Source organism: Sciurus vulgaris, assembly GCF_902686455.1.
Source record: "Sciurus vulgaris genome assembly, chromosome: Y".
NCBI lineage: Eukaryota > Metazoa > Chordata > Mammalia > Rodentia > Sciuridae > Sciurus > Sciurus vulgaris.
The window spans coordinates 4,288-29,953 of record NC_136481.1 but is presented as its reverse complement, the minus strand read 5'-3'; the positions used below and the strand labels follow the sequence as shown (position 1 = coordinate 29,953).

The 25,666-nt window shown below is 45.4% G+C and overlaps 1 protein-coding gene across 2 annotated transcripts; it reads right to left on the bottom strand.

Moving 5' to 3' along the window:
* Positions 1 to 3,550: 3,550 nt before the first annotated feature.
* On the bottom strand, positions 3,551 to 18,245 carry LOC306652056 (protein Shroom2-like). 2 transcript variants are annotated; one of them, XM_079125138.1, is made up of 5 exons: positions 18,093 to 18,245; positions 15,933 to 16,484; positions 14,693 to 14,864; positions 8,533 to 8,802; positions 3,551 to 6,345 (listed from the first exon to the last, which is right to left on the bottom strand). In XM_079125138.1, exons 1-5 carry the CDS (start codon positions 18,182 to 18,184, stop codon positions 6,079 to 6,081), a joined length of 1,353 nt encoding a protein of 450 aa, XP_078981264.1. In that variant the 5' UTR covers positions 18,185 to 18,245; the 3' UTR covers positions 3,551 to 6,078. The 2 variants fall into 2 exon arrangements, with proteins under 2 accessions (XP_078981264.1, XP_078981265.1); XM_079125139.1 differs by having other exon boundaries at positions 8,533 to 8,805; positions 18,093 to 18,228.
* Between the last annotated feature and the right edge of the window lie 7,421 nt (positions 18,246 to 25,666).

Sequence of the window (25,666 nt, the reverse complement as noted above, 5' to 3'; positions counted from 1 at the left end):
CTTCCTTGAGAACTGCAGACATGCCAGGGTGCATGAGTTCCTTTGCTTCACACCTGCTCCATCCTGTCTGTATTTCTCTCAAGACCTTAGTGAAACAGGAGTCACTAAGATCAAATGCTGTGTGTTTCCACTTAAATGAGGTACCTGCAGGACTCCATCCATAGAGACCAGAAGTAGAATGCGGTTGCCAGGGGCTGGGGCAGGAAGGAATGGAGAGATGGAGTGTACTTCATGACACTGAACCGTACCCTTAAAAATAGTCCAAATGGTAAATGTTATGTTGTGTATATTTCACACACACACACACACACACACACACACATGAATATACAAGGGACAGAGTCTACACTAACTAGCAGTACACTCTTCAAGTGAACTGGCAGCTCAGGACGATGGTCAGTGATGGGCCAGCGGGACTGAACCACACCCTTAAAAATGTTTCAAATGGTGAATGTTATGTTGTGTGTATTACACACACACACACACACACACACACACACACACACACACACACACACACGAATATAAAACAAAGGACAGAGTCTACACTAACCAGCAGTACACTGTTCTAGTGAACTGGCAGCTCAGGACGATGGTCAGTGACTCGGGCCAGCGGGGCTGATGAGGACACGGCTCCTCTTAGGTCCCTCCTGGCTATTGGTCACTGGCTTATTGGGCCAGGCAGCAGTGGGGTCCCATCCACACCACAGCCTGCCTTTCAATGCCAAGCCCTTCAGCTCCACATTCTGTCGTCACATTCTGTCACTCATTGTCCTCACCTTCCAAATTCTCACTTGCTAGTTCACCACTGGCAGGGCAGCCACCATCCCTCTGGTGGTCTCCAGTATCTTTGGTTTCTTGTCTTCATCCCAGGTCCTTGTGGTCTATTAAAGCCCCTGTGGGTGTGGATATGTGTCCTAAAGGATCACAGGAGGTCACTTGCAAGATGATCTGACTGACATGTCTCCCATCACTTTCTCATGCCTCTCCCCCAAAAGTTTCTAACTCACTTGGAGGTAATGCCATTTTTATTTTAAAATTATTTTGTGGTACTGGGGATTGAGCCCAGAGGCTCTCTACCACTGAGCTACATCCACAGTCCCCTTTCATTATTTTTAAGGCAGGGTGTCGCTGACTGTCAAGGCTGGCCTAGAACTTGTGATTCTCTGCCGGGGTCTCCTGAGTCACTGAGATTACAGGCATATGCCACAGTACCCAGCAGTAAGGTCACTCATTTTAAAGGCATTGGCAGTGGAGTAGGGTGGCACATGCCTGTAATTCCAGCATCTTGGTAGGCTGAAGCAGAGGATCGTAAGTTCAAGGCCAGCCTTGGAAATTAATGAGACCCCATCTCAAAATAAAAAGGGGCTGGGGGTACAGCTCAGTGGTAGAGTGCCCCTGGATACAATCCCCAGTATCACCAAAAATAATACGATGAAAAGACAATGATGAGTGGCATCTAGTTGTCAAAGCCCACCAACAATTTTCACATCAGGAAACACACTGTTCAACTCATGGGAAACAACCTCCAAGTTGGATCTTGAGTTACAGGCTTGTTGAAACATGTCCACATGGGTAAGACATGAACACATGGAAGGAGACCCCTAATTTGTGAGGAACCCTTCTAAGATTGCAGAAGACTTCAAGTGAAGCTTCTGTAGGAAACAGAGCTGCCAAGCAGGCAAAGAACAGCAGCTAGGCAGGATTCGGTACTGAACGTTACACAGAAGTCAAAATTCCATGGGAATGTTTTGTTCAGTTATTTCCATGGTAAGGAATTTATCAGAGCTGTGTGTGAAGATTTAAAAGACAAATTATAACAAGGACAAAAGGGAAAAACTCCTTTCAGGTACATTTAGAACATTAGTCCGGTAAGCCATATTACGCCCTTGAAATAGGATAGCACACAGTCACTAAAAATCACGTTGAACAATTAAGGAAATCGTTCCAAATGTTGCAAAGTAAAAAAAGCAGATTGCAAAAACAGGTGGCCAGTCTACCTCCGATTTGTTAAAAAGTAAAGAGCAAAGGGAGAAATGGAGGGAGGAGTATGGACATACTACCTCACGGGGCAGGGAAGATCTTGTGGACAGTTAATAATGCTGAGATGTGGGGGTTACCTGGGATTTTCTGAGTGGGCTCCCTGTCACCACAAGCACTGTTTAAAGAGGGAAGCAGGAGGGTCCTGGTGGAAGTGATGAGATGATGGAAACAGAGCCAGAGACTGACTTGGTAGGTGGAGGAAGAGGCCATGAGAAAAGGAATGGGGTAGTCTCTAGAAGCTGGAAACAAAGAAATGATGTGTTTCGGAGCCTCAAAAGACAGCCCTGCTGATACTTTGACTTTAGCTCGGTAAGGATGATGACAGACTTGCCAGACTTCTGACCTTGAGAATGGTAATAAATTAATGTTCTAAACCACTAAGTTCATAGCAGTTTTTTACAGCAGTCACAGGAAACTAATTCAGTGCCGGTTCCCGGCTGAGGCGGTAAGCAATTCTATCTGCTCTCTATTGTCCTGCAGTGTGTTTATTTTTCTGGAACAACTATTGGTCATCTTCTAAAATAGAAAAACAACTCAGACTCATGAATTCACCTCCAGGACCTAGACCACTACCTGTGGCTTCAGGCAGCCACTGGAGGACCAGGGCAGGTGGCAGTGGCGGGGGGACTTGGAAAGTATCTCCTATAGGTAACAGTGTACTACTCAAATCACAGCTTGGACAGCACATCTGCACACTATGTCAACACAGGACATGTCCAATCAGAGGGGAAACGGGCTCAATGATGCTAGGTCACTTGCTCATGTCCAAAAAACTAAGTAGTGATACAGGTGACTTTGCTGCGGGGAAATTGTGTGGCTTTGGATGCTTTGATGCTATCCATGTTGGCACACTGCTGTGGCAGATGAAGCCCATTAAGGGCCCTGATTCTTATCTTCATCTCACATCACCACGTGACTCAACTGTTCCTTCTCCTTAAGAGAGGGGCCTGTTCCATCCCATTTAACTTTGGCCATGGAATGTGCTTTGGCCACTGGAAAGTTAGCAGGTGTGACATGACCAAAGCCATGACAAGCACCTTCATGACTGGGCTTGTTCTCTTATGCATCTGCCAAGGCCATGCCCAGGCCTGACTGCTGGTACCAGGAGGAAGATGAGAGGTGCCTGGTGCAGGGCCCAGGTTGGATCAGCCACTGAACTACAAACACATGAGCTAAGTAAACAATGTGCACTCTACACTGTTAAGATTTCATAGTTATTTGTTACACATCGGTGTTGGTACAAGAGCTAACTGATACAACCTGTGCTCTTGACCTTTTCTGACAACTGATGGGCCTTAACCAGACAAGATACAAGCATAGATTCAATACTAAAGTTTACTCAAATGGCTTAAGAATCTGATATACAATGAGGTATGTGTGTGTCATGTTCTTTTGGTGGTGGGGATTGATCTTGACATGACTCCCATGTGCTCTACAACTGAGCTACACCCCATATTGATTTTTTTTAAAAGAGCTGCAACATAGATAAATCAAAGACATGCTCCAGTCACTCGAAGAGACATTATTTATTTTGTTAAAGTCAAGCAGGATGATCTGTTGATAGTAAGTGGTAAGTGTCAAGCATGAAATCTGCACACATTTCCCATGGTGGACTGCTGGATACAAGTCACAGACAACACCCCTGACCAAAAGAAAGCTTGCTACACAGAGCGTCCCACAGCTGTGCTATGACAAGAGGGCGAGGATCAGCCACCATCTACAAATGCCCAGGGCCAATCATTAGCACCAGATTGTTTTTATATGTAAGAAGATCATTATATACAGAGATATGTACACCGACTCACTGGAATCTTTGGGTCCCCGCTAACCAGACATTTAAGAGGCAAACAGGGGAACAGATGGGAAGGTTGTGATTATGTGTGCTTTACTAAAAGGATACTAGAGCACTATGTATTGCTATGTAGAAGAAAGTTCTAAAAAAGACACAAAAGGGCTAGGTGCAGACACATTTGATTTTTCACATTTTACACACGTATCATTAAAATGATCGCAATACTGTATGTGAGGGGAAAGGATCACAGGTAAAAAGCTTTGTCTAAATTAAAAATACAACACTCTGAAGTTTCTTGATAGGTCTACGGACAGCCAGTTTCGGCTTTTCTGCTGTGACCAACATCAACAGCAAGGTACTACCCAGTGGGAAGGAGCAAGATGCCGCAAAATAATGGTAGAGCAGGGACGTTTCAAGTTAGAATTAGTTGAATTCAACAGGAACAAACACTTCTGAAGAGGCCTTCAGCTTTTTGGCATGGGTAGGCTGTGACAAAGGCAAGGTTTATTGCCTGCACTACTGAAGCTTGCCAGTTTGGACTCTGCTGTGCAGAATGCACTATAGCATCAACACAGTGCCTCTGGAGTCCAGCTCAGCAATGCTGGCTCAGGAAGTGTAGATTTGGGTTAAGACGTGTGTGTGTGTGTGTGTGTGTGTGTGGGTACGCACGCACACGCGTGTTAATAAGTGTTTTGGGAAGGCTGTGGTCACTGCCAACAGAGGAACTCTCCCCACCAGCAAGAAACTTCCTTTAAGGGATTAAGAGGAAATTAAGATTCAAAGGATCCTTTGATAAAACAAATGTTCTAATATTCCCTAAACATCAAGTCATCCAAGGGACTTGCTTACCATTAACCATGCATCTAGTTCGATGAACATGTTCTGAAGAAACACACGAGACCTACAATTACTACATAAAATAAGTAAGTAATAACCAAGCCACCGGTGATTGAGCATCTCTTCAATGTGCTTATTTGCCATGCATATATCCTCTTTGGTGAAGTGTCTGCGCAAGTCTTTTGCCCACTTTTTAAATTGGGCTTTTTCCCCCCCTACCGTTGGGTTTTGAGAGTTCTTTGTACATTCTGGATACAAATTCTTTGTCAGAGACATGGCTGGCAAGTATTTTCTCCTAGTCTGTGACTTGTCAATCAAGGCATGACAGTGTTTTAATGAGTAAGACTCTCTTTAGAAACCTGCCATTACAACCAAGACACAGGGCACAGAATCTTTAAACACTGTGGCAGAAAAAGATCAAGTGTGGGAGTTAGACAGTCCACAGGACTTCTGAAAAACCAGAGAAAGAAGTCTTCCAGTACGAGGAATGTGGCCCTCAGGCAACAGACTTAGAGGAAAAGAGAAAAGGCTCCAATTATCATTAATGATCATATGCACACAAAGCTAATGTTCTGGGTGGAAAAGTCACTTAAAAAATATTCCATAGGTTTTGGGAAACTAACAAGAACATTATTACTGGACATACTTTTTAATCAGGTCATTTTACTTGGCTGGAAAACATCACACTGATGTCAGTGAGGACTATAGCTATTTGTTCTGTGTGTGGGTGTGTTTTAAAGCATGCATGTGATTTCTTTAAGGGGTAATTTTAATCTTAGACTGAATGCAGCCAACATGTAGGTTGTTCATTTCACAGCTGGTTTTTAACCATTAGGAAACCTTTCACCTTTCCCACACATTAATAAATTATCATCATCATCATGAGTTTTGCTGGGTCAGAGAACATCATTAGATGACAGATACAACAAATGGTCACACAGTTGAATGAGCAAGGACAAAACATAGCAGCCCATGCCCGGATGGGTCACAAGAGAAGTGCGCCAGGGTCTCCCCTCTCAAGCACCTCAAGGACATGCTTGGTGACTTTCCGAGGAGCTGGTTCAGCATTTGAGGACAGGAAGAACAGCAGCCCCACTGCTGAAAATGACCGCTTGTATGTACCGCAGGCCCAGCCCACAGCCTCCACTGGGCCTCGCCAGCCAGCAGAGGCCGGTGTGACGTGGAGTCATGCATGATGCAAACTCTGCTCAGCATTCCAAAGGAAAATCAAAAAATTAAATAAACATCCCACACAAACACAGACATTATTGCTTTTCTACTAGCCACTGTGCTATATGGAGGAATCTCGCTCCAAAACATAAATACAGGCTGGGGTTTTCCACTCGCTTCCTTGGGAATGGAGCTTGAAGGTTTTGTGTCCTCCCTCTGCTGGGGACAGGTCTCTCTTATTTGCCTCTTTCGGGCTGCAGACTGTCAAACAGGCACTTCAGCTGCTCTTCGCCGAGGTGTATTTTGTCTTCCAGTTCCCGCTGCTCGATGATGAGGGCCGACTTCATCTTGACGAAGTGCGCATAGTCCGCCAGGCTGTCCTCACTGAGATAGGCAGCCAGGATGTCAAACACGATGCGCTCGCGGCGGTCTAGGTTCTCTTTGAGTTCCTTGGCATCCTCATGCTGCTGGATGAGGACTCTCTGCTTCTCGAGCAGGGACTGCTGTTGAGGGACAGGGAGAGAAAGGAGTCTGTTGAAGTCCAGGACGAAGCCAGGCGCTCCAGCTAACCCCTTGAAAACCAAGCAGCTTTGGGGGACTGGTCCTACAGCCATCTATCAGATTATCTGATGGAACCCACACGGAAATGCTCGGGATATGAGCAGCAAGTGCCTTGTGGCTGTGGCAGGCTCTTGCCTCAGTCCTCCAAGGAACAGCTTCTGGGCCCCTGTGGGTCTCCTGCCATGGTCTGCCTCATTCTTCTGTCTGCCTTGAATGGTCAACAGAAATCGTGGCAAGCAGAAGAGTAATCAGGCAACCAGAAACTACAGACCTCTGAGATGTTCATAAGGGGCCAAGAAGTTGGGGATTCTGTGTCAACGCTGTTCCCTGACAACACTGTGGGCAATCTGGGGAAAAGGAAATGATCTAAAGGAATTCCAGAGTGGGATTTGTAACCCTTGTGTCAGAGAGACCCTGTCGTGTATTGGCAGACAATGGCAAAGGAAGGAGCAGAGCAGGAGAGGAGGGAGGACTAAAAGGGATCTGTCCCCTCACTCCCTACAAGGACCCTGTTCTGGGGACCAGGAGACCCTGTTCCCAATACAAGACACTCACAATCACTCTCTGCTCACAGAACACAACTCCAAGTTGAAGGGAAACTAAGATAGGATTGAGGTGAACATTTTCTCTGTCTTCATGAAAAGGCTGGCAGACGCCATTCACTTGTAAGAAGCAAGTTTCTTCCTTTCTTTTCTGAGGCAGACTTTAGGCCAAGCTCATGCTAAGCCAGTACCACTGGGTGACATCCCCAGACAGAGTTCCTGACTTCCGTAAGCACCAGCATATCTATTCTGTTCTGTTGCCTTGCACTATTGCAGTGGGCACTGACCAGTGGCCAAAGGGGAGAAAACAAGGACCCAGTGGCACTTTGCAAGATGCCAAACACAAAAGATCAGTTGAAGAAGAGTTATTAATCACGGTGTTTTTTGGCTACTGAGGATTGAACTCAGGGGCACTCGGCCACTGGGCCACATCCCCAGTCTTATTTTGTATTTTATTTAGAGACAGGGTCTCATCACTGAGTTGCTTAGCACCTCACTTTTGCTGAGGCTGGCTTGTGATCCTCGTGATCCTCCTGCCTCAGCCTCCCAAGTCTCCAGGATTACAGGCATGCGCCACCACACCCGCCTATTATCACTGTTCTTAAATGATGACCAAACCAGGAACGCTCTTGGCATACTACTCCTGCAGAGTGCCCACAACAACAAGCACTCAGAGTGTCCTGCCAGCTTCAGAGGAACACCTGGGTCCTCGGGTGTGCGTGGAACAAGGAGACAATGGAAAGAGGACAGGTGAGGCCAATTCATTCCAATTAAAAGGGAAACAGATATTAACTGGTTCAAGCAATGTAGTTCAGGGTGTTAAAATCAGTAGGGCTCACCAGTGCCTGGAAGCTATTGAGATGGATGGAGTGGTGGGTATTTTATTAATCGTAAGGGTGATTATTTTAAAGGCCTACTGTGTGCAAACAATGAAATTAGATGCTTTACTGATACTTAACCTATGAGGTAAAACCAACAAAGTAGATATTATTTCCCTTATTTTGCATGTAACAGAATTAAAAGACCCAGTGAGAACTGTCCCCAGAGTGGTATACTTCTGGACTGGGAGAAATGTTAGACAAGTCCTTTGCTTTTTTCTAGACATCTGGACACACTGGTGCTAAATCACAGCAGCAGCGATCACAAAACACCATCGATAGCTGAGTACTGACAACTTGTCAAGAGGAGGAAAAGTTCCACCCAGGGACATGCGTTTAAAGTTAAAAAGAAAGACTGTGTTCCAAGAAGAGATTATTATGAGTAATGATCAGAGGGAGTACGTGAAAAGATGTCAAAAAGAGGCAATGGTTCTTTGGGAGGATCCCAGCAGCCCAATGACATGGCTCAACTCCCTGCACCCCCATCCCCATTCCCTGCATCTTATTAGAGCATTCTCTTTCCCTACATTAAAAGGAAAGAGAGGTAAGTGGGCACTGGACATCTCAATACCATCCTGCACTGGGAGATGGAAAGGCCACGTACAAACAGTGCTAGGCTTCAAAAAGCTGACTTTCCCAACACCCCAAGGACAGCATTCCCATAGGACTGTCCTGCTCCCATTTCCCAGGTGGATGTGTTTGTAGATACCCGGTCACCAGGAGATGGACTGTCGTCTAAATTATTGAGGGCATTTTCCACCCGGGCCAGACGGCCTGACAGCGAGAGCAGAAGGTTCACCACTTTGTCCAGGTCCCCAATGAACATCCGGAACTTGTCAAACTCATTGGGTTTGCACACATCTTTTGCGATGGCCTCCACCTCGTCCCCAAGTGCGTTGTTGGCCTGGATATCCTCCAGCAGGCTCTCCCGGGCTTCCCGGAGCACTTGCAGTTTGCGACTGATGCTGTCGATGAGTTCCTGCTGTTGGGGCACAGGGTGGCATGGACACACTCGTTAGCACTGCCCCAAGCCAGGCGCCCCTAGTTACTGTGGCCGCAGCACATACTGCCTAGGTGGAATTCAGCAGAACTGACTGAAAATCAATTTTTGCATCAGTAAACGATGGAGGACTTTTATAAGACTAGAGGAAAGAGGAGGACTCCTGGTTAAATTATTGATATTTGATAAATTAAATGAATACATAAAATTACATAGATTTGAATTAGATATGAAAATCGCATAGATATATAATATCTATGTAATATAGCCTATTCTTATTCTGTTAATGTCCTATCAGACAATACTGAAGTTCTCCCAGCTATTCAAAGTAGATGCTATTCCAACCTATATCTTTGCAAGGATTCACATAATTCATGTGATACTTTATGCTTTGTCCTTTGGAAGTTTCCCAATTAAAGATTTACATACAAAGAAATTATTGAGTTTTATGTCTAGTACTAAATCCCAGGATTCAAAAGTGCCCTCTATGTATAATTAGTAATTAAAAATTAAGACAAAGGAATGTCAGTGAATGTAAAAGGCGGTCTTTATAACATATTGACTTTGACTTGAAATATTAACAAATGACTTTTTTATGGCAAAATATATGTCAGACTTGCCATTTACCCCTGCCCTCTTTTGCAGTGCGGGGCTGTAACCCAGGGCTTCCTGTGTGAGGTGCCCCAGTCCTCATCTTAACCAGTTTTAAAGTGTGCATTTAAACATTCACACTGCTGTGCAACAAGTCACCAGCAACCCACCTCCACAGCTCCCTCCCCTTCCCCAGTGGAAATTATGTTAAGTAATTATGTTAAGTAACTAACTCTAGATCCCAGCCCCCATACCAACATCAAGCATTTTTTAAAAAGCTCTCAAAACGTGAAAGGTATGAGAAGGGATTGTATCCTGTAGCTTCAATTTGCCTTCTGTTGATCAGCATGTCTGATGGCTTTGCCACAGATTAAATGGTAAGCTATTTTACAGCTAGGCAGTCCACTTGATTAATCCTCACAGTTCTCCTAAGAAGGACCACATGGAGTTTATAAATTGCTTTGGCTTTTCTAGGTCAGGATGTGAAGACATTTTTTCCTCATAATTAACAACAACAACGACAGAACCCAAAACACCAAATCAGGTATGCGTCCAGATTCTTTCCTCCCTTTCTCTCCCTCCCATATTAGGGATTAAACGTGGGGCCTCATGCATGCCAGACCTTCTACACCCAGCCCGTCTTTTATGTTGTGCTCACACGTGCACACGCACACACATTCCTGTGTGTCTGCTCACCAGCCTATCTGCAGAGATTATTTAAACCACCTTCATCATGTCAAATGAAATATGCCAGACTCAGAAAAAGCAAAGTCAAATATTTTCTCTGATATGCAGAAGCTGGACCAAAATAAGGAAAAAAGAAAGTCAGTGGCAGGGGATGGTGTGGTTTCCATGAAAATAGGAGTGAGATCAGTGGAGCAGAGGAAAGGAATTGGGAAGAGGGGGAGAGAAGGACTGCGCGAAAAGGGAAGAACACTGGAATAAATCTGAACAAACTTTCCAAGGTACATGTATGAATATATCACAGTGAATTTCACCTTCATGTATATCCATAATGCATTAATTAAAAAAAAAATATATATATATAAATAGCAGAAAGAGCACTAAGAGTAGAGAAAAGGAAATGGAGAGAAAGAAGGGGAGGGAAAGGGGAAGTACTAGTGACTGGACTGGAGGAAATTATATTCCATGCTTGTATAATTATGCCAAGATGAACCCTATTATTATGTATAACTAAAATGAACTCATAAATTTTTTAAAACACACCTTCATATCCCACAGCTAAGAACATGGCCATATTTTATATGTTGATCATTTGAGAGAAAAGCACAAAACAGAAAATAGAGAACTTTCCAGATTCTTGCCTGATGCCAGTACTGACCTAATAAATAACTTCAGGCAATGGAGATACCTCAGATAGAAGAGGACCCCTAGTCAGCATTATGTGTTCGTTTTGATGCTGGGGCATGGCACGCTATTTGCATGTTCTACCACTGAGCTATCTACACCCCCACCCCTCAGTAATTATTCAGTGCTGTCAATTGAAGAATGAATGTGATGAAGATGTCATACCAGTGAATGAAAACTGTCCTTCAAGGCCCACCTCAACTGGGTTGCCCTGAAACTGGGCACTCTGAAAAAGAGTCTAAATTCCTTTATTAATTCTTTGATGTCTTATACAAATTTTTATTTACAAATACATTCCCTTTGTTAAAGGGCAATTAAAAAGTACAGATGCTGGCTTTCAAGGATTCTGAGACAAGCCCTGACTCAGGGTGGCACACAAATATAAACAGTTTGCAACATCAGGCAAGGTGCTAAAGGTTTCACCACTGTGAACCGTGCTGCCCGACAAGACTATCCACTTCTTTCCTGCAGCATGCAGCATTCCAGGAGGCCAAGATAAGAGTGTGTGGTGGCCAGGTGCATGCTATGCTGCCTCTCACACCTCTCGACTGAGATGGACCAAACCTTGGGGATTACACCCCAGGGCATCTCCCTTTCTCCAACTGGCTTAGACCCAGACACCCTCCTTTGGTTCCACTCCAGAGAGAAAGCAGGGCCTTTTTTTGTTCTGGGCCTTGCATCCACTTCCTTGCTCTAGAGGGAAGCTATAATCCTCAGAGATTCCAAATTCAAACTAAACCACCATCTTTGATTCTCCTGAAGAATCTTCTTAACTCTAGGTGGGCAGAGTCCACCTGAGCTGCCACTGGTGTAGAAACTTATGTAGCCCACCTAGCACGATGCTTCCTTACAGGCCACCAGAATCCCTCACTGTATCCCTGCTTGGGGGATTCCACTTCCTCACACTTTCATATATTGATGGTGTTTGAAGGACTGGTACTGGAAGGTAATTAGGGTTGGAGGTCATGACAGCGGGATCCCTGTGATGGCATAAGTGGCTTTATAAGAAGAGGAAAGGAGATCTATCTGAGCTAGCAGCCTACCCTGTCTCATCATATGAGGCCTTCCACCATGTTACAATGCAGCAAAAAGGCCCTCACCAGGTACCAGCACCATGCTGGACTTCCAGCCTCCAGAATCCCCAGCTAAAACTTCTGTTCTTCATAAATTGTAGTTGGTGGTATACTGTTATGGCAATGGAAAACAGATGTCACACACACGTGCATGCACACACAAACAAATATAAAAGGAAGCTGGCCGTGTGGCTTAGTGGTAAAGCTTTTGCCTAGCACTTTGAAGCCCTGGGTTCCAACCCCAGCACTGCAAAAATGGAGGTCAATGTGCAATTGGGGTTTTTCTATTTTTCCATTAAGCAGTTGCAGAGCAGGTGGTCAATCAAATCCTGATGTGCACTGTGCTCACTTCCTTCAACACACCTCCACCTATGTACACTTTGTGAAGAAGTGTGACATCATGTGTGAATGTGTGGATGCTGGACAAGGGGGAAAAGAGCATAGCAGTGGCGTGTCAAATCAAGGAAAAAAAGTGGACTGTGGAGGTGCTGACAGCACAGAGGGCTATGATTTATATAGCTTGTACAACAGCCAAACCCATGTTTATTGAACTGAAAATCTAAGCTGGCTTCAACCTCACAGTAACTCACTCAGTCCCAAAGCAGTCATTTCTGGTAAGGAAGCATCCCAAGCACCCTGTGCCTCCCAGAGTACAGGGAGAGAGTGGCACCCAGGCATGCACTTACAAAATCCATTACATCATGGAAAGTCATAGCATACTTGCAAAGGAGGTAGTCCTCTATATTAGCTGGGGCCTAAATTAAAATGGCCCAGACTGTATGGTTTTTCTTGTACATGTTGCTGTTCTTCTGGTGATGGGGATTAAACATGGTAACATTCTACCATTGAGCTACATCCCCAGGCCTTTTTATTTTTTTGAAACAGGGTTTTACTAAATTGCCCAGGCTGGCCTTGAACTTGTGATCTCCTACCTCAGTCTCCTGAGTAGCTGGAATTACTAGGCATGCAACCAGCCTTGCTGACTTTTCTTGTTTTATGAGAAACTGAAAAAGTTTGATTTTTTTTTTTTTTTAGAGGAGATCTGCAATCAGAATAAAGCAAATGGTACCCTGAGCCAAAGTGAGACCTCTAAAAGCCTCAAGTCTAAAATTCACTTAACATTTCCCTATTTAATTCCTTGAATCAAAAAAAAAAAAAAAAAAATTGTTTTCCTAAAGTGAAAATAATGCCCTCCATAATATTTTTATAATTAAAACCAGTTAATAATATTTTTAAATCACTAATGACGCAGACTCTGAAAATAATTGCTTACAAAGGTCTTGTTTAAAAAAAAAAAAAAAAAAAGTACTTTTTATACAAATTCCTTCCATCATGCTGGGCCCTCAGCTTACATTAAAAGTAGATTCCTCCCTCCCCCAAATTCTGGTTACCTCCTTCTCTTACCCCATTACTGATAGCTAAGGCAAATTCAAGGCCCTTGGAATAAACACCACATGCTGCCCTTTGATCCTGACTTTATTTGGCAATGCCACAGTGCCTTTATGCTAAGTCCTTCCTGTATAAATCAGGTAACTACTCCAATGTCTCAGGTCTGGCTACTGATAGGTGTGGAGGTTTAAAGTTGACATAGTGGTGACGACATTGGCACTAATACAACTCTGTCCCTACAGTGACTGTCATGATTGCCCCCAATTTGTCTGAATCCTGTTCATACCTCATCTCCAAGCTGGCCCCTTATCCTCGTAGCTCTAGCCCCTGACCTCTTCTACTTCTCCAACTTGCTCCCAGGTTTGCCTGCCCTGCCACCAGACCTCTGCACCCACTGAGACCCCTCCCTCCTCTATGACATCCCAGAGATTGCCCTCATGTCAGTCTGGGCTCTGCTCAATAATCCTTTCATTACAGCCCTCTCTATGGTTGCACTCATTTGTCTCTGTCCCTTCACCCTGTCTCAGCTGTCTTACCAGTTGACATAGTGTATCAAGGATCAGCAGACTTTCTGTCAGGGAACAGAAAATAATACTTTAGACTTTGCAGGCTATTTGATCACTGTTGTAACAAGTCAATTTTGCCATCGTATGAAAGACACCATCGACCCTGTGGTGAATAGATGTGGCTGTGTAAATAAAACTTTATTTATAAAAGCAGGTGGTAGGCCAAGTTTGCTGTGCCTGTATCGTATATTTGTCTTTGTGGCGGCTGTTTATTTCTTCCATGTGATGAGCGGAAGTATTTCGTCTCCTCTGCATTCTCAAGGGCCTGAGTGAATTCTTGGGAGTTGAATACGTGATGGCTTTGGGCTGACAAGGTACTTTCTGATCCACTGTTTGATTTATGATCAAACATCTAGTTACAGATATTTGAAATTGATATTAAAATTCAAGGAAGACAGGTGACTCATTTGATGGCCAATTAGGTCCCCCTAGATTTTAGTTGTGGTAGAAAGGAACTATCTATTGAACTTAAAATTACAGCGATTGTTATCCACTCTAACTAATTTGATATTGACTTCTATTAGAAAAAGATAGCAGAAAGACCCTTATAGAAAAATAAGAACAAAGAATTCACCACAAAGGGATTACTAATTTTGTCCCACATTTCCTTGTCCTGCGTGAAAGCCAAACACAATGCCCTCAGATGTGTGGTGTAGAGTCTGTTCTAGGGTAGAAATGTGTGATCCCAGTGCCTCCTGCCTGCCTGTTTCTCTTGGTGCACTTCTTTTTTGTGAGATAGTTTCTTTATGTTGCCTAGAATGGCCTTGAACTCTGGGCTCAAGCCATCCTCCTATTTCAACCTCCAGAGTAGCTTGGGCTCTAGATGCATGCCATGGCACCCAGTCTCAAGTACAGTTGTATTTTGGAATTCCACTTTCCTACCTTCTTCACTGACAGGTCGTGGTCTAAGTCACTCCCAGAGTACTCCTCAGGCTCCTGCTGCTCCTGCAGGTCCTTCATCTTGATCAGCAGCTCCGCCTTGGGGGCTGATGTGCTGTAGTAGGTGGAATTGGTGGCCAGAGACACGGCTGCAGGCACACTTGGCTCCTCTTTCCTGGGTAGGAAGATGAGAACTTCAATTAACTGCAACCATATGTATGGACGTGCCCCTGGGACTTGTTCCCTGGGTTGTGACAAATAAAAGTTGGCACTAATAGAGAGAAAAGCCAGAGAGATGAGGTAGCCACAGAGGTGGAAAAAGGATAGTGATGAGGTTAAAACTAAAACAAAACAAAACATCTTACCAAATGGATAGTCTATGGAACAGCTTTTTGTTGTTGTTGTGCGTGTGTGTTTATGCACACGGGCGCTTTCTGATGCCAGGGTCTTACACATGCTAGCTCTTACTACCAAGCTATACCCTCAACCCCTAGTTAACTGAAATGCTTAAAAAAAATCTCTAAGGAAAGAAAGAGATGTTCAATATCCACTCCATCCTTAGCCAAGAAGCAGGATTTGTGATGTGCTTCAGAATGACAGACAGAAAGTTAGACAGACATACAATATACAAATTAAACAGAAAGATTAGATGATAGGCCAACAGAAGACAGGGAGATAGAGAGACAGACAGACAGCCTCTCATACTGAGGCAGGGTTTCTCAGCTTCAGCACTAAGGGCATGTGGGCCTGGCTGACTCCATGTGGCAGGGCCATCCTGTGTGCTGTGGGCTTTTGAGCGGCATGCCTTGCCTCTTCCCACTAGCTGACAGGAACACCCCCTCCCCTCCAGTGTGACAGCCAAAACTGTCTCCAGACATTGCCAATTGCCCTCTGGGGCAGATGATGGTCTCCACTGAGAATCCGTCTTAGAGGAAAGGAGACTTGTGCTCATCGTCATAATCGTGCCGGCCCTAAGCCAAGGAAGGAGCTTGGCTGCTGCAGCTTGTATTATCGTGTCTTTGCCAGGCCCCAAAGCCACCACGCCCAGGGTGAGTGCCTTTAACTCCTATCTTCTCTACTGGGATGCTTACAAAAGTGCTAAGCAATGGGAGCAGCTATGAAAATTTGTGTCCCAGAGATAGGAATCACAAAAATTCACTAGCAGATGCCCTCCTCCTCCCTTTTTAAGCCTAAGAGGCTCCGGGCAGAATCATGCACCCTTTGGAAAGTGGCATCCACTCACTTTTCCTCTGTGGTTCTAGGAGAAGGGATCTTGGGGAGCAGCTTCCTTCGCTGCTGCGCTTCTTCCAGGAGATGTTCATCTTTGGGGAAGATTCCCTCCATTAGGTCCATGGTGGTTTTGATTTTTACACTGGGATCCAGGATATCAGCCAGGGATTTATCCTTTCCCACGATCTCCCTGGCCAGCTCCTCCGACTTCAGGTCTTCAATGGTCTTCTCTTTGGTCTTCATGTAGCTGAGCACAGGAGGGGAGGCACAGCCATCTTTTGCAGGTGGTGCAGGGGTGCTGGGGGTCTGGGGCTCCAGCGAATGGGTTTTGTGAGGGGCCTCGGTCTCGGTGCCATGGCGCGTATACACGCAGAAGCGGGAATAGCACTGCTCGGACGTGCTCAGGGTCTTGATCTGATCTCTCTCCAGCCCACTGGGCAGCACGGGCAGCTCGGCCGGGCACGCCAGACTCTGGCGGCTCTCCTTCTCGGGCTGGCTCTCTGAGTGCACTATCTTGATGGGCACCATCTTCACAGTGGTGTTGTTGTCCATCACCCGCTCAATTCTGGAAAGAGAAGAGTCATCCTCTGAAATCCTTGCAACAGATGGACTCCAACCCAGGACTCAGACTGGTGGGTCCCCTCCCTGGTCAACCACCCAGCTGCAAGGAGCTGCCAGATACATGTCCTAGACAAGACAGAGGAGGCTGAGAAGTTGTCCCCATCTGATCCCTCATAGGGCTCTAGACCCTTAGCAGTCCAATTAAAACTAACGGCCATACACCTACAGGCATCTGAGGGGATCTTCCTGGGGTGTCTTGAGGAATATGAGGTCTGTTTAATATTCTTTTTTAAAATTCCAATGATAGTGCAAACTTTAACAGGCCCTGCTCGGTTAAACTTCCTTTTGTTGGAGAAACCTGTAGCAAATAGGCATTTTTCACAGAATCATCGCGAGTGTCTCAGGTCAGGGTTTCTCAGGGCAGGTTGGTGCACACCTGCCTGAGTGAGAACATCCTCAGGGGCATGAAGGCTTCTATGGAGCTGGATTCAGCACTGGGCACTTCTGCCCACCAGTCCCACTTTGAAGCTTCTTCAAGGGAATTCCACCCTCCACCTAACACCTCAGGCCACCCTTTGCACAGACTTTCAAATGAGTGTGACGATCATCCTGGCAATAAACAGGGAACCTGCTGCCCCACACAGGGCACATGTTTCCATTTTTAGAAAAAGGGGGAGGGAGGTCCTGATAAAAGGAGCAGGGGAAGCTCCTACAGCACCCAAAGAGAGAGAGAATGGGAAGAAACCTCCTGGTCAGCACCACAGGGTCTCACCTGGGGCAACAAATGCTTGCTGCTCTCAGAGGTACAGAGCGGGGCCATGAACGTGGGGACTGTGCCCACAAGGGCTATTGGAGCCTAAGTGTTTTGAAAGAACACCCTGGAGAAAGAGAGCCATCTACTGGTGTCAGGAGGAAAAAAACCTAGCCAAACAAACAACTCAAACTCAAATCTATTTAATTTTTGTTTTGTTTTTTCTTTTTTGGCGGTGCTGGGGTTCAAACCCAGGGCCCTGTGCTGGCAAGGCAAGCATTTTACCAACTGAGCTATCTCCCCAGCCCTGAATGTGTTTAATTTTTAAAGAATGTTTGTTTGTTTATTAATGAGTGCAGAGAATGGTACCCAGGGCCTCTAGACAAGGGCTCTACCTGGAACTTGCAATCCTCCTGCTCAGTCTCCTGAGTTGCTGAGATAACAGGTCTATACCATCATACCTGGCTGCTTAGCTTTTTAACATGTAAAAAAAAAATGCAGAAAAAAGTGAGTTTGAAAATACCAGACATTATGCAAAACACCAACTTCACTTTAAGGTCTCATGCTTGGAGTCAAACCTGATTCTGGTCTTAAGTACTATATGTGCAAGATAAACACACCCCTAGTCTGCAGATGCCTGTGGGTGAAGAGGAGGGGGAGAATGGTCATTCTCATTAGAAAAGGGCAGCCCCTGAGTTAAAAGTCCAACTGATTTCCCTCCAGTAGTTACTTCCCAGGACCAACTTTAAATTCAGTGTCTTAAGCTACGGTAAGTTGCAAACCACCTGGGAAGGAGCCACCAAAAACAACACCTGCAGAAGGAACAGAATGAACACATGCACCACAATCACAGAACAATACCTTGTTGAATTCTCATCCTGGATAAGCAGGGGAGGTTTGTCTGTCAGCTTCTGGGGGGCGAACTGAGGTGAGGGGGAGCGAGAGGTCTCCATGGCAGATGCCTGCAGGTACTGGAACTGGAAGTGAGCAGTGCTTCCGGCCTAGGACAGGATGTGTCCTCATTCACATGCTGGCTGTCACACTCATGGGTGGTGGCCTTTGGGGGTCTTGGGGCTGGGTACTGCTGAACACAGAGGGGCTGTGGGGAGAGGGGTTGGTGGGTCACACACACCTCTAGGGACACAGGAGACGGTGTTGGGAAAGGCCTGCCAGGAGCAGCCTGCTGAGTGTCTGCAGGTACACTGTCACTTCCTGGGCTCACGCTTGGGCGGTGGAGGCCTCTGTGGGGCTGGCCTCTTGGGGAGTGCTGTTGTGCTCACTGGCCACGAATGCTGTCCCTGAGCATGTGGGGTGAAGGGGCACCCTGGGTTTGAGGTCCTGAGTCTGCCTGTGTGTTCTCCTCTGAGTACCGATAATCACGAGGTAGAGTCCCCGCTCGGCCCCTGCCTCCAGGGGCAGCTTCTGGGGCTTCCGAAGTGTGGGATGATTCAGACAATGTGGATGGGGTCTGTGGGTTCTGGATTTGATGGGTCCCTGTGGTGCTTCCTGAGCTGACTGCCGGACACTGGGCATCTGCTTGCCTAGAGGAAGAATGCAGAAGAAGTAAGTCAAGAATTCCAATTAGCATCTCCCTGCGTGCACCTGCAACCCTCCACAGTCCCCCTTAAAACCGCTTTAAGAAGTTAAATCCACATATGCTCTCATACCTCGTCCTCACTGCCACTCTTCCTGTATGGTGACAATCCCTAACACACAATAGACACATGAGCTATATGTTGGTGTGTATACAACAGAGCATGAGGCATCAGGACACATGAGTACACTGACCAGAACGCATACCAACTGCACTTTTTAAATAAATATCACACAAAAGTTTTAGAAAATAAAGTTTTCTATATGAAAATTCTCATATACAGCTTTATTCAGAACTGTGTACTTCAAGTCGCAGTATTTTCATGTGGCTTTATGGGACCTGTAATATACACAAGGGAAGACCTTTCTCAGGCCTGCCAATCAATTCACTCGAAAAAAGGGAGGGGGTATATGAAAAATGGTGGGAATGAGACAGACTTCATTACCCTATGTACATGTATGATTACATGAATGGTATGAATCTATCATGTACAACCACAGAAACGAAATGATGTACCCCATTTGTGTACAATGAATCAAAATGCAGTCTAAAAATTTTAAAAATAATTTTAAAAAATTAAATACTAAGTAAAATAATAAAGATGACTTTAAAACAAAATCGGTCATGTGTCATAATAAATGAGAAAAACAAAGGCAATCTCTTGTTTTTTTGTTATTAAAACATATTTTTTTTAATTTTAAAATTATTTTTTGATTCATTGTACACAAATGGGATTACAACTTTCATTTCTCTGGTGTACATGACAGTAGAATCACACATTTGTGTAATCATACATGTACATAGGGTAATGATGTCTGTCTCATTCTATTTATCTTCCTTCCCCTCCACTGGTGATTTCTTTTGAAAACAGCCATGTCTCATCAATCTTTCGTCATATGAACTATGAACACACAGGTGTTTACACATACATACGTATATAAAACGTGCCTGACACACACACGCACAGGCAGGCTTCACACACATGCTTACATGTTCATCCGCTGAAGTTCATGGGCTAACAACTATCAAGCTTGCAACAACAGGCTGGCATACCTTTGCCCATACACTCCTTCCTTCCAAAAGTATAAAACAAACTCTGATATAAGGAAGGAACTATTTCCACTTAAAAAAAAAAAAAAAGACCTGAGGACTGGTATGTAGTTCAGCAGTACAACACTTGCCCATGAGCAAGGCAAACCCTGGGTTTGAACCCCCGCATTACCCAATAAAAGGACCTCTGGGTTGTTAAAGGAGACCCAACAAGGGCAGCAAACAGACACTCAATAGGCAGGCATCAGCATCAATAAGAGACATAACTTATTCACTAACGAGCAGAACAGTGGAAACCTCCCTCCCACCAGAACCTGTGCAAAGGAGCTTCACTCTGGGGCTGGCCGTGAGGCCAGGAGACGCACCTGCCTCTGAACCATGTCTTGGAGCCATCTGAACATGATGCGTGGTAATCTGGGTGCTACAGATGGCACATGCAGCACTGGAAATCTAGAGCCCTGTGGGTGCCAGTCTTGCAATGTCCTGGGGTGAGGGAGGAAAAGGGTTCCCACCAGGGTTAATGGATGCTCTAGAAAAGAACAGAGACCAGGGACCAGTGCCCTCCTGCTCCCCTGTATCACCACAGGCTCAGAGGGAGCTGGGACTCTACTACTCCAAAGCCAGGGCTGAAGTGCTCAAAATCTAGAGGACAGAAGAGCTTGAGTCCCACTGAACCCTGAAAGAAAACATGGATGTTCTGCTGCAACACAGCAACCCAACCAAGAGCTTAAGAAAGTAGCAAACCGAACTCGCGAGTTTGATTTCTAACATATGTTAGATAGACATGGAACTGTCTAATTTAAGTTTTATCACAAAAACTTGAACACCACAATGAATGTCTGGTTTGTAGAACAGGATGACATTCGACACTGTCAAACTGAGGACACATTCTGAGGGGTGCCACTCATGGGTTAGAGGTCTCCCCATTTCCACTTCATTTCAAAAAGCTGAGGTGTACTTGAATTTTTTCTCTCCTATTAAAACTCCTAAAGTCTAGGATCCATAGACCCACTAAAAGCACCTGGTATCTGTTATTTAATAAATAGCCACCACATTATATGAAGGAGAATTAAATGAGCTGCAATTTTGCCCAAAATCTACATGCCTATGGCTACCCCAAAGCATACAGATTAAAAAGGAGCTCTACTTACAAAGTGATCTCTTACTGCTAACTTCTGATCTCAAACTGAAATGCTCTGTAATCCACCCCAGAAAAACGGAAGGCAATTCACCTGACAAAGGTAAACTGACCTGCTGGGGGCAAAGTACCTTTGAGAAGTGCATAATGACTCAGAGCAAAAGATCCACTAAAAATTCACAAACTGGGCTGGTTCCTGGCTTCTCTCCTTATCAGATGACTCCACAGCTCCTTCCTGCCTTACTAAAGGGACATCTCGCGCAGGAGTTGAAGGCTCTGTTTCTAGGGGACTGGTGTGAGCTACAGCAGCCCTTCCATGCTAGAAGCATGAAACACGGTGCTCCACCTTGATGTTTCTATTTAGAGGTACCTAGGCACAATAACCTCTGGGTCATTTGTTCCTCACCTTCCTCTTTTTCCTTGATTCTCTCAAACTTGCAAACTCACAACTATAAAAGCAATAACTGGTTTTAATTGTCCTAGTTAAGAAACCAGGCAATCAGGTCATGGTGACAATTATGAAAAAAAGGAAAAAAAAAAAAAAAAAAAATTCCCCAGGAATTTAGGGATTCAAGAGACAACTTGGTAGATAATGAGTATTTGTATGTGTGTGGCGCGTCTAAGTTGTATGACACAGACGGTGTGTGTATGCAGATGTATGGAGCCTGCGTGCCCACACTTGTATGTCCTGTGTTGTCACATACAGGTGCCTGTATGGTTCTGTATGTTGGGGGGGTGTTTGTAACACATTCACGTGACTGTGTTATATCTATATGTCTCTGGACCTGCTATCATTCAGTTTATTCTTAAATAAATGTTTTATCCCTTTTTTGTACTGTCAATAATAAAGTAAGTAGTGATAGCAGGTCCAGAGACAAAGCAGGACAATAAAATGACTTGGGAAACTCCGTCTCAGCACGAATGGCCCCAGAGCAGAGAGGTAAGCCACACAAAGAAGCATTTCAAAGAAGCCGCATTCCAGAGGCAATTGCTATTCAGGCTGGGCTGGTTGTTCATTCTCATGCAAAACATGCTAATGACATGTTACCAAGGACAGAGTGGCAGCCAGTTCTGAGAGGGGAGGGGGCTGACAGTATCCAAGCAGCAGAGGGTTCCAGGGACCTGCCAGTGGAGCTCGGATCTCACTGCACTGGCCTCATTGTTGAAAGCTGCAGGCGCTGGATGCTCTGGAACAGGCCCACAAAGCCAAACAAAACTAATCCAAAGAGGACAAGCAAAGGGGAAGGGTTCAACACAGTCATAGGGCAGAGACTACAGTTAGGGGGAAATCCTATCAACATCACTATTATTCACATTGACGTTTTTCTGCTCCTGCTATGAAGACGGCCAGCCCCAATGTCTAAGTGTGAGGTTTCCATATAAGAGAGGTGACTGTTTTATTTCCAGACTCCATCTGTTCACCACATGCTCCCTGAAAATGAGAGTCAGGGACAGAAGGCAGATGCACTCCCAAGGCCTTAACTCATGACCTACTACCTAAACTACCAAATGAAAGCATGCTGCATGTCCTTTCCTACCCCCACTCCTTTCTCACAAACAATCTCACCAACCACAGAACCAGGTGCTCATAAAATCCAGGGAACCTTTGCCAAGACTCTAAGATAAACTAAATCAGAGAATAAGACCACTGGGGATGACCACAAAAGGGCAGAGGCTTATTTATATTTCTGGGCTTTTACCCTGTTACCTGTTAAAAGTATGATGTTTTCTTCCTCCCCCACCCGTGTGCTCTCTCAGCAGCTACAACAGCCCCACCTTAGCACAGGCCAAGAAATTTGTGCAGGATGCTGGCACCAATAGAAGGAACACAACAGCTCCTGGGATAAACTGACCACCCGTTCCTCAAGACGGGGATGTTTGCACAGAAAAATAAAACAATGTCCCTGACCAATGAAAATTACTAGACATTAGCCCACCCCAGAAAAATCCATAAAGGTCTGCATCTCCCTTGATTTGAAGAGTAGCCTGGTCCCCTGTCTCCCTCCAGTTGAAGTCCTAACTAAAGTCTTGCCTGTGTGTGTTCGCACTCACTTGGCTTTCTCTGGTTCCTACAGTCCTGAGTCAAAAGTTCCCATTCCCGTATCAAAAGCACTGGGCCATTTCTGAGCCTTCATTTCTGCTGTCTGCAGCCACCTCCGTTGCCCAACTAACTCCTACCCACAAATCCCACCTCCAGCTCATGCCCTAGCATCAAACTCCCAAATTATCTTATTGTTCCCCTGCCCTGGCTCCACTACTCACTGGACTTTAGGCACCTCCACAGAAAGGGCAGGGGGCTGGGCTGTTTCTTTGGCGCCTGGCAGGCCACTATTAAACCATGCATCATGTAATGCTGTCATCTGCATGCCCATTAGACACGTAAATGCACTTGTTGCCGTCAATCACTTTCAAACAAAAGGGGAGGGGGGCGCGTCCAGATGTTAAGGAGGGAAACTGCATTTTTCCCCCAAAAGACACACGTGGCTAAGTCCTCAGTGAAATGATCTTGTATAGGAATAGTCCCAGCAGTTTTTGGACTGCTCCTGTAATCGCTCCATAATTCACCATTTCTTTTAGAGTAGGGTTTACAATTGTGTTCATCAAGGAGGATGGAGAAAATGTCTGAATCTTTCAGAAGACTTAAGGAACACACACCACAGGGTCCGTCTTTCTTAACCACTTTGGTGTCAATGATGGGATAAGGATACAGAGGCCATACTGATCCTGTGGGACACGGCCACAGAAATGCTGGCATTGAGGCACTCTGGTGTCTGAGACCTTTGTAACGTATGGGCCCCCTCTGATCTGGGGTCTCACTGGGCAGCCATTTCCAATCATATTCATCACGAACCAGCTATGTGACATCTGATCAGCAACCACGCCTCAGAAAGTGTCATGATCTCACCTGTGCACCATCGTCACAGCCCATACCACATGGGGTAGCAATGGGCGTTTGAGGCACATAAAGCCCATGACGTAGGAGGACTGGTGTGGGGTTCTAAAAGCCAGGTTCTAGGCTAAATACCTAAGACAAAAATGTTACTCTGTGGTGGAGCAGACCCAGGTGTAGGTCTCCATGACACCAACATATACACAACCTCTTCCAAAACAACACAATCCGCCCAATGTGGAACAGTCCAGTCTTCCAAGTTGGGAAGGGCATTCTCAAGGCAGTCCACACCAGCCAGTTGAGGGGTGACTGTAGGTGCCAAGCACACTGAAAGAACTCTGGGCAATGGAGCCCCTTATCTTAGCAAAAGAAAGAGGAAACAGAGTGAACATGTTTCCAAAGATAACACGGAATCCCTTCCTCCTTTCACTTAACTATGATGCAAAATGCCAACTTTGTGCCATACACACGTAGAGTGTCCTCAGCATACTGTCAAGAATAGCAATGGGGGGTATTTCTGCATCTGTGGTGGCCCAAGAATCATACTTGAGAGGTTTGTAGCCTAAGTGGTGTACACAGAGCTTGGTTACCTCGTGGGACAACTGGGGTGAGACCCAGAGCCAGACTTCCATGAATGGCAGACACGGACTACTCAATGTCTCAAATGTTACCCAGAGTTGAACATTTACAATTTGAGGTTAGAATAGAGAAAGAACACTTCCACTGGTGTGGGTATCAATAAAAGTGATTTTGTAAAATGCAGACTTGACAGAAATCATGAGAGCTCATCTACTCTTTAGGCCTCATGAGATGCGACAGGCACTGCCAGGCAGGTCATCTGGTGCTAAAGAGCAACAGTGCCACTGGACCTTTGGACAGGAGTCAGGCAGCTAAAAAGATAGGACAACCCACACTGCTCCATGAACACGTCTCCCAGATGAGCCCCCGGTCTTCCCCCTTCCCTTCTCACATCCCGGCTTGTTCTTACAGACCAACAACTCCTTGGTAAAGAATGGGCAGAAGGCTCTCTATCAACACAGTGCCCCATAAATGCAAATGAGTGGGGAAAGGATATGGTGGGGGAAGACATCAGAGCCCAAGAGAGGCAGCCACTAAGCAACTGATCAACGAGGTGGACAAACATTTCAATGGCATGAGCACCCAAGAATAATGGCATTGGCCCTCTCTTCTTAGAAATGCCGACTTACCACAGGACTTCCCAGAGCAGGAACAGCCATAAGGTAGGGGGGCTTATCTCATCTCTGTATGCCCGGTTTCCAGGCATGAAACAATACAGTCCGAGGATCCCTTATCGGAAAGGCTTGGAACAGAAGTGTTTTGGATTTTGGAATATTTGCATATATATAATGAGACATCTCAGGGATGGTATCCAAGTTCTAAACACAAAATTAATTTGTTTTCTATAAAACTTACACACACAGCCTATGTTAGTCAGCTTTTCATAACTGTGATCAAAATACCTGACATGAACAACCAAGGAGAAAAAAATTATTTTGGCTCATATCTTCAGTCCTCAGTCAACTGTGGCAGAGGGAAGCAACTCAGTTCATGGCAGCAGGAAGTAGAGAGGGACAAGATAAACCCTCTCCCCCGCCAGTGATCTACTTTCTTCAACTAGGTCCCACCTCCCAGTAGTCCACTGATGGATGTGGATGTACTAACCCACTCGTGAGAAGAGCCATCATGAGCTGACCACTCCACCTCTAAACACTGGTATATTCCCTAACACATGAGCTTTGGGG

Excerpts from the sequence above, each read along its gene's own strand:
- LOC306652056 (XM_079125139.1), bottom strand. The coding sequence starts at position 18,184 with ATGGAGACCTCTCGCTCCCCCTCACCTCAGTTCGCCCCCCAGAAGCTG. Across the intron at positions 14,865-15,932 it reads CCTAGAACCACAGAGGAAAA|GAAAGAGGAGCCAAGTGTGC; the intron begins GTGAGTGGATGC and ends CTTCCTACCCAG. Across the intron at positions 6,346-8,532 it reads GTCCATCTCCTGGTGACCGG|CAGTCCCTGCTCGAGAAGCA; the intron begins GTATCTACAAAC and ends GTCCCTCAACAG.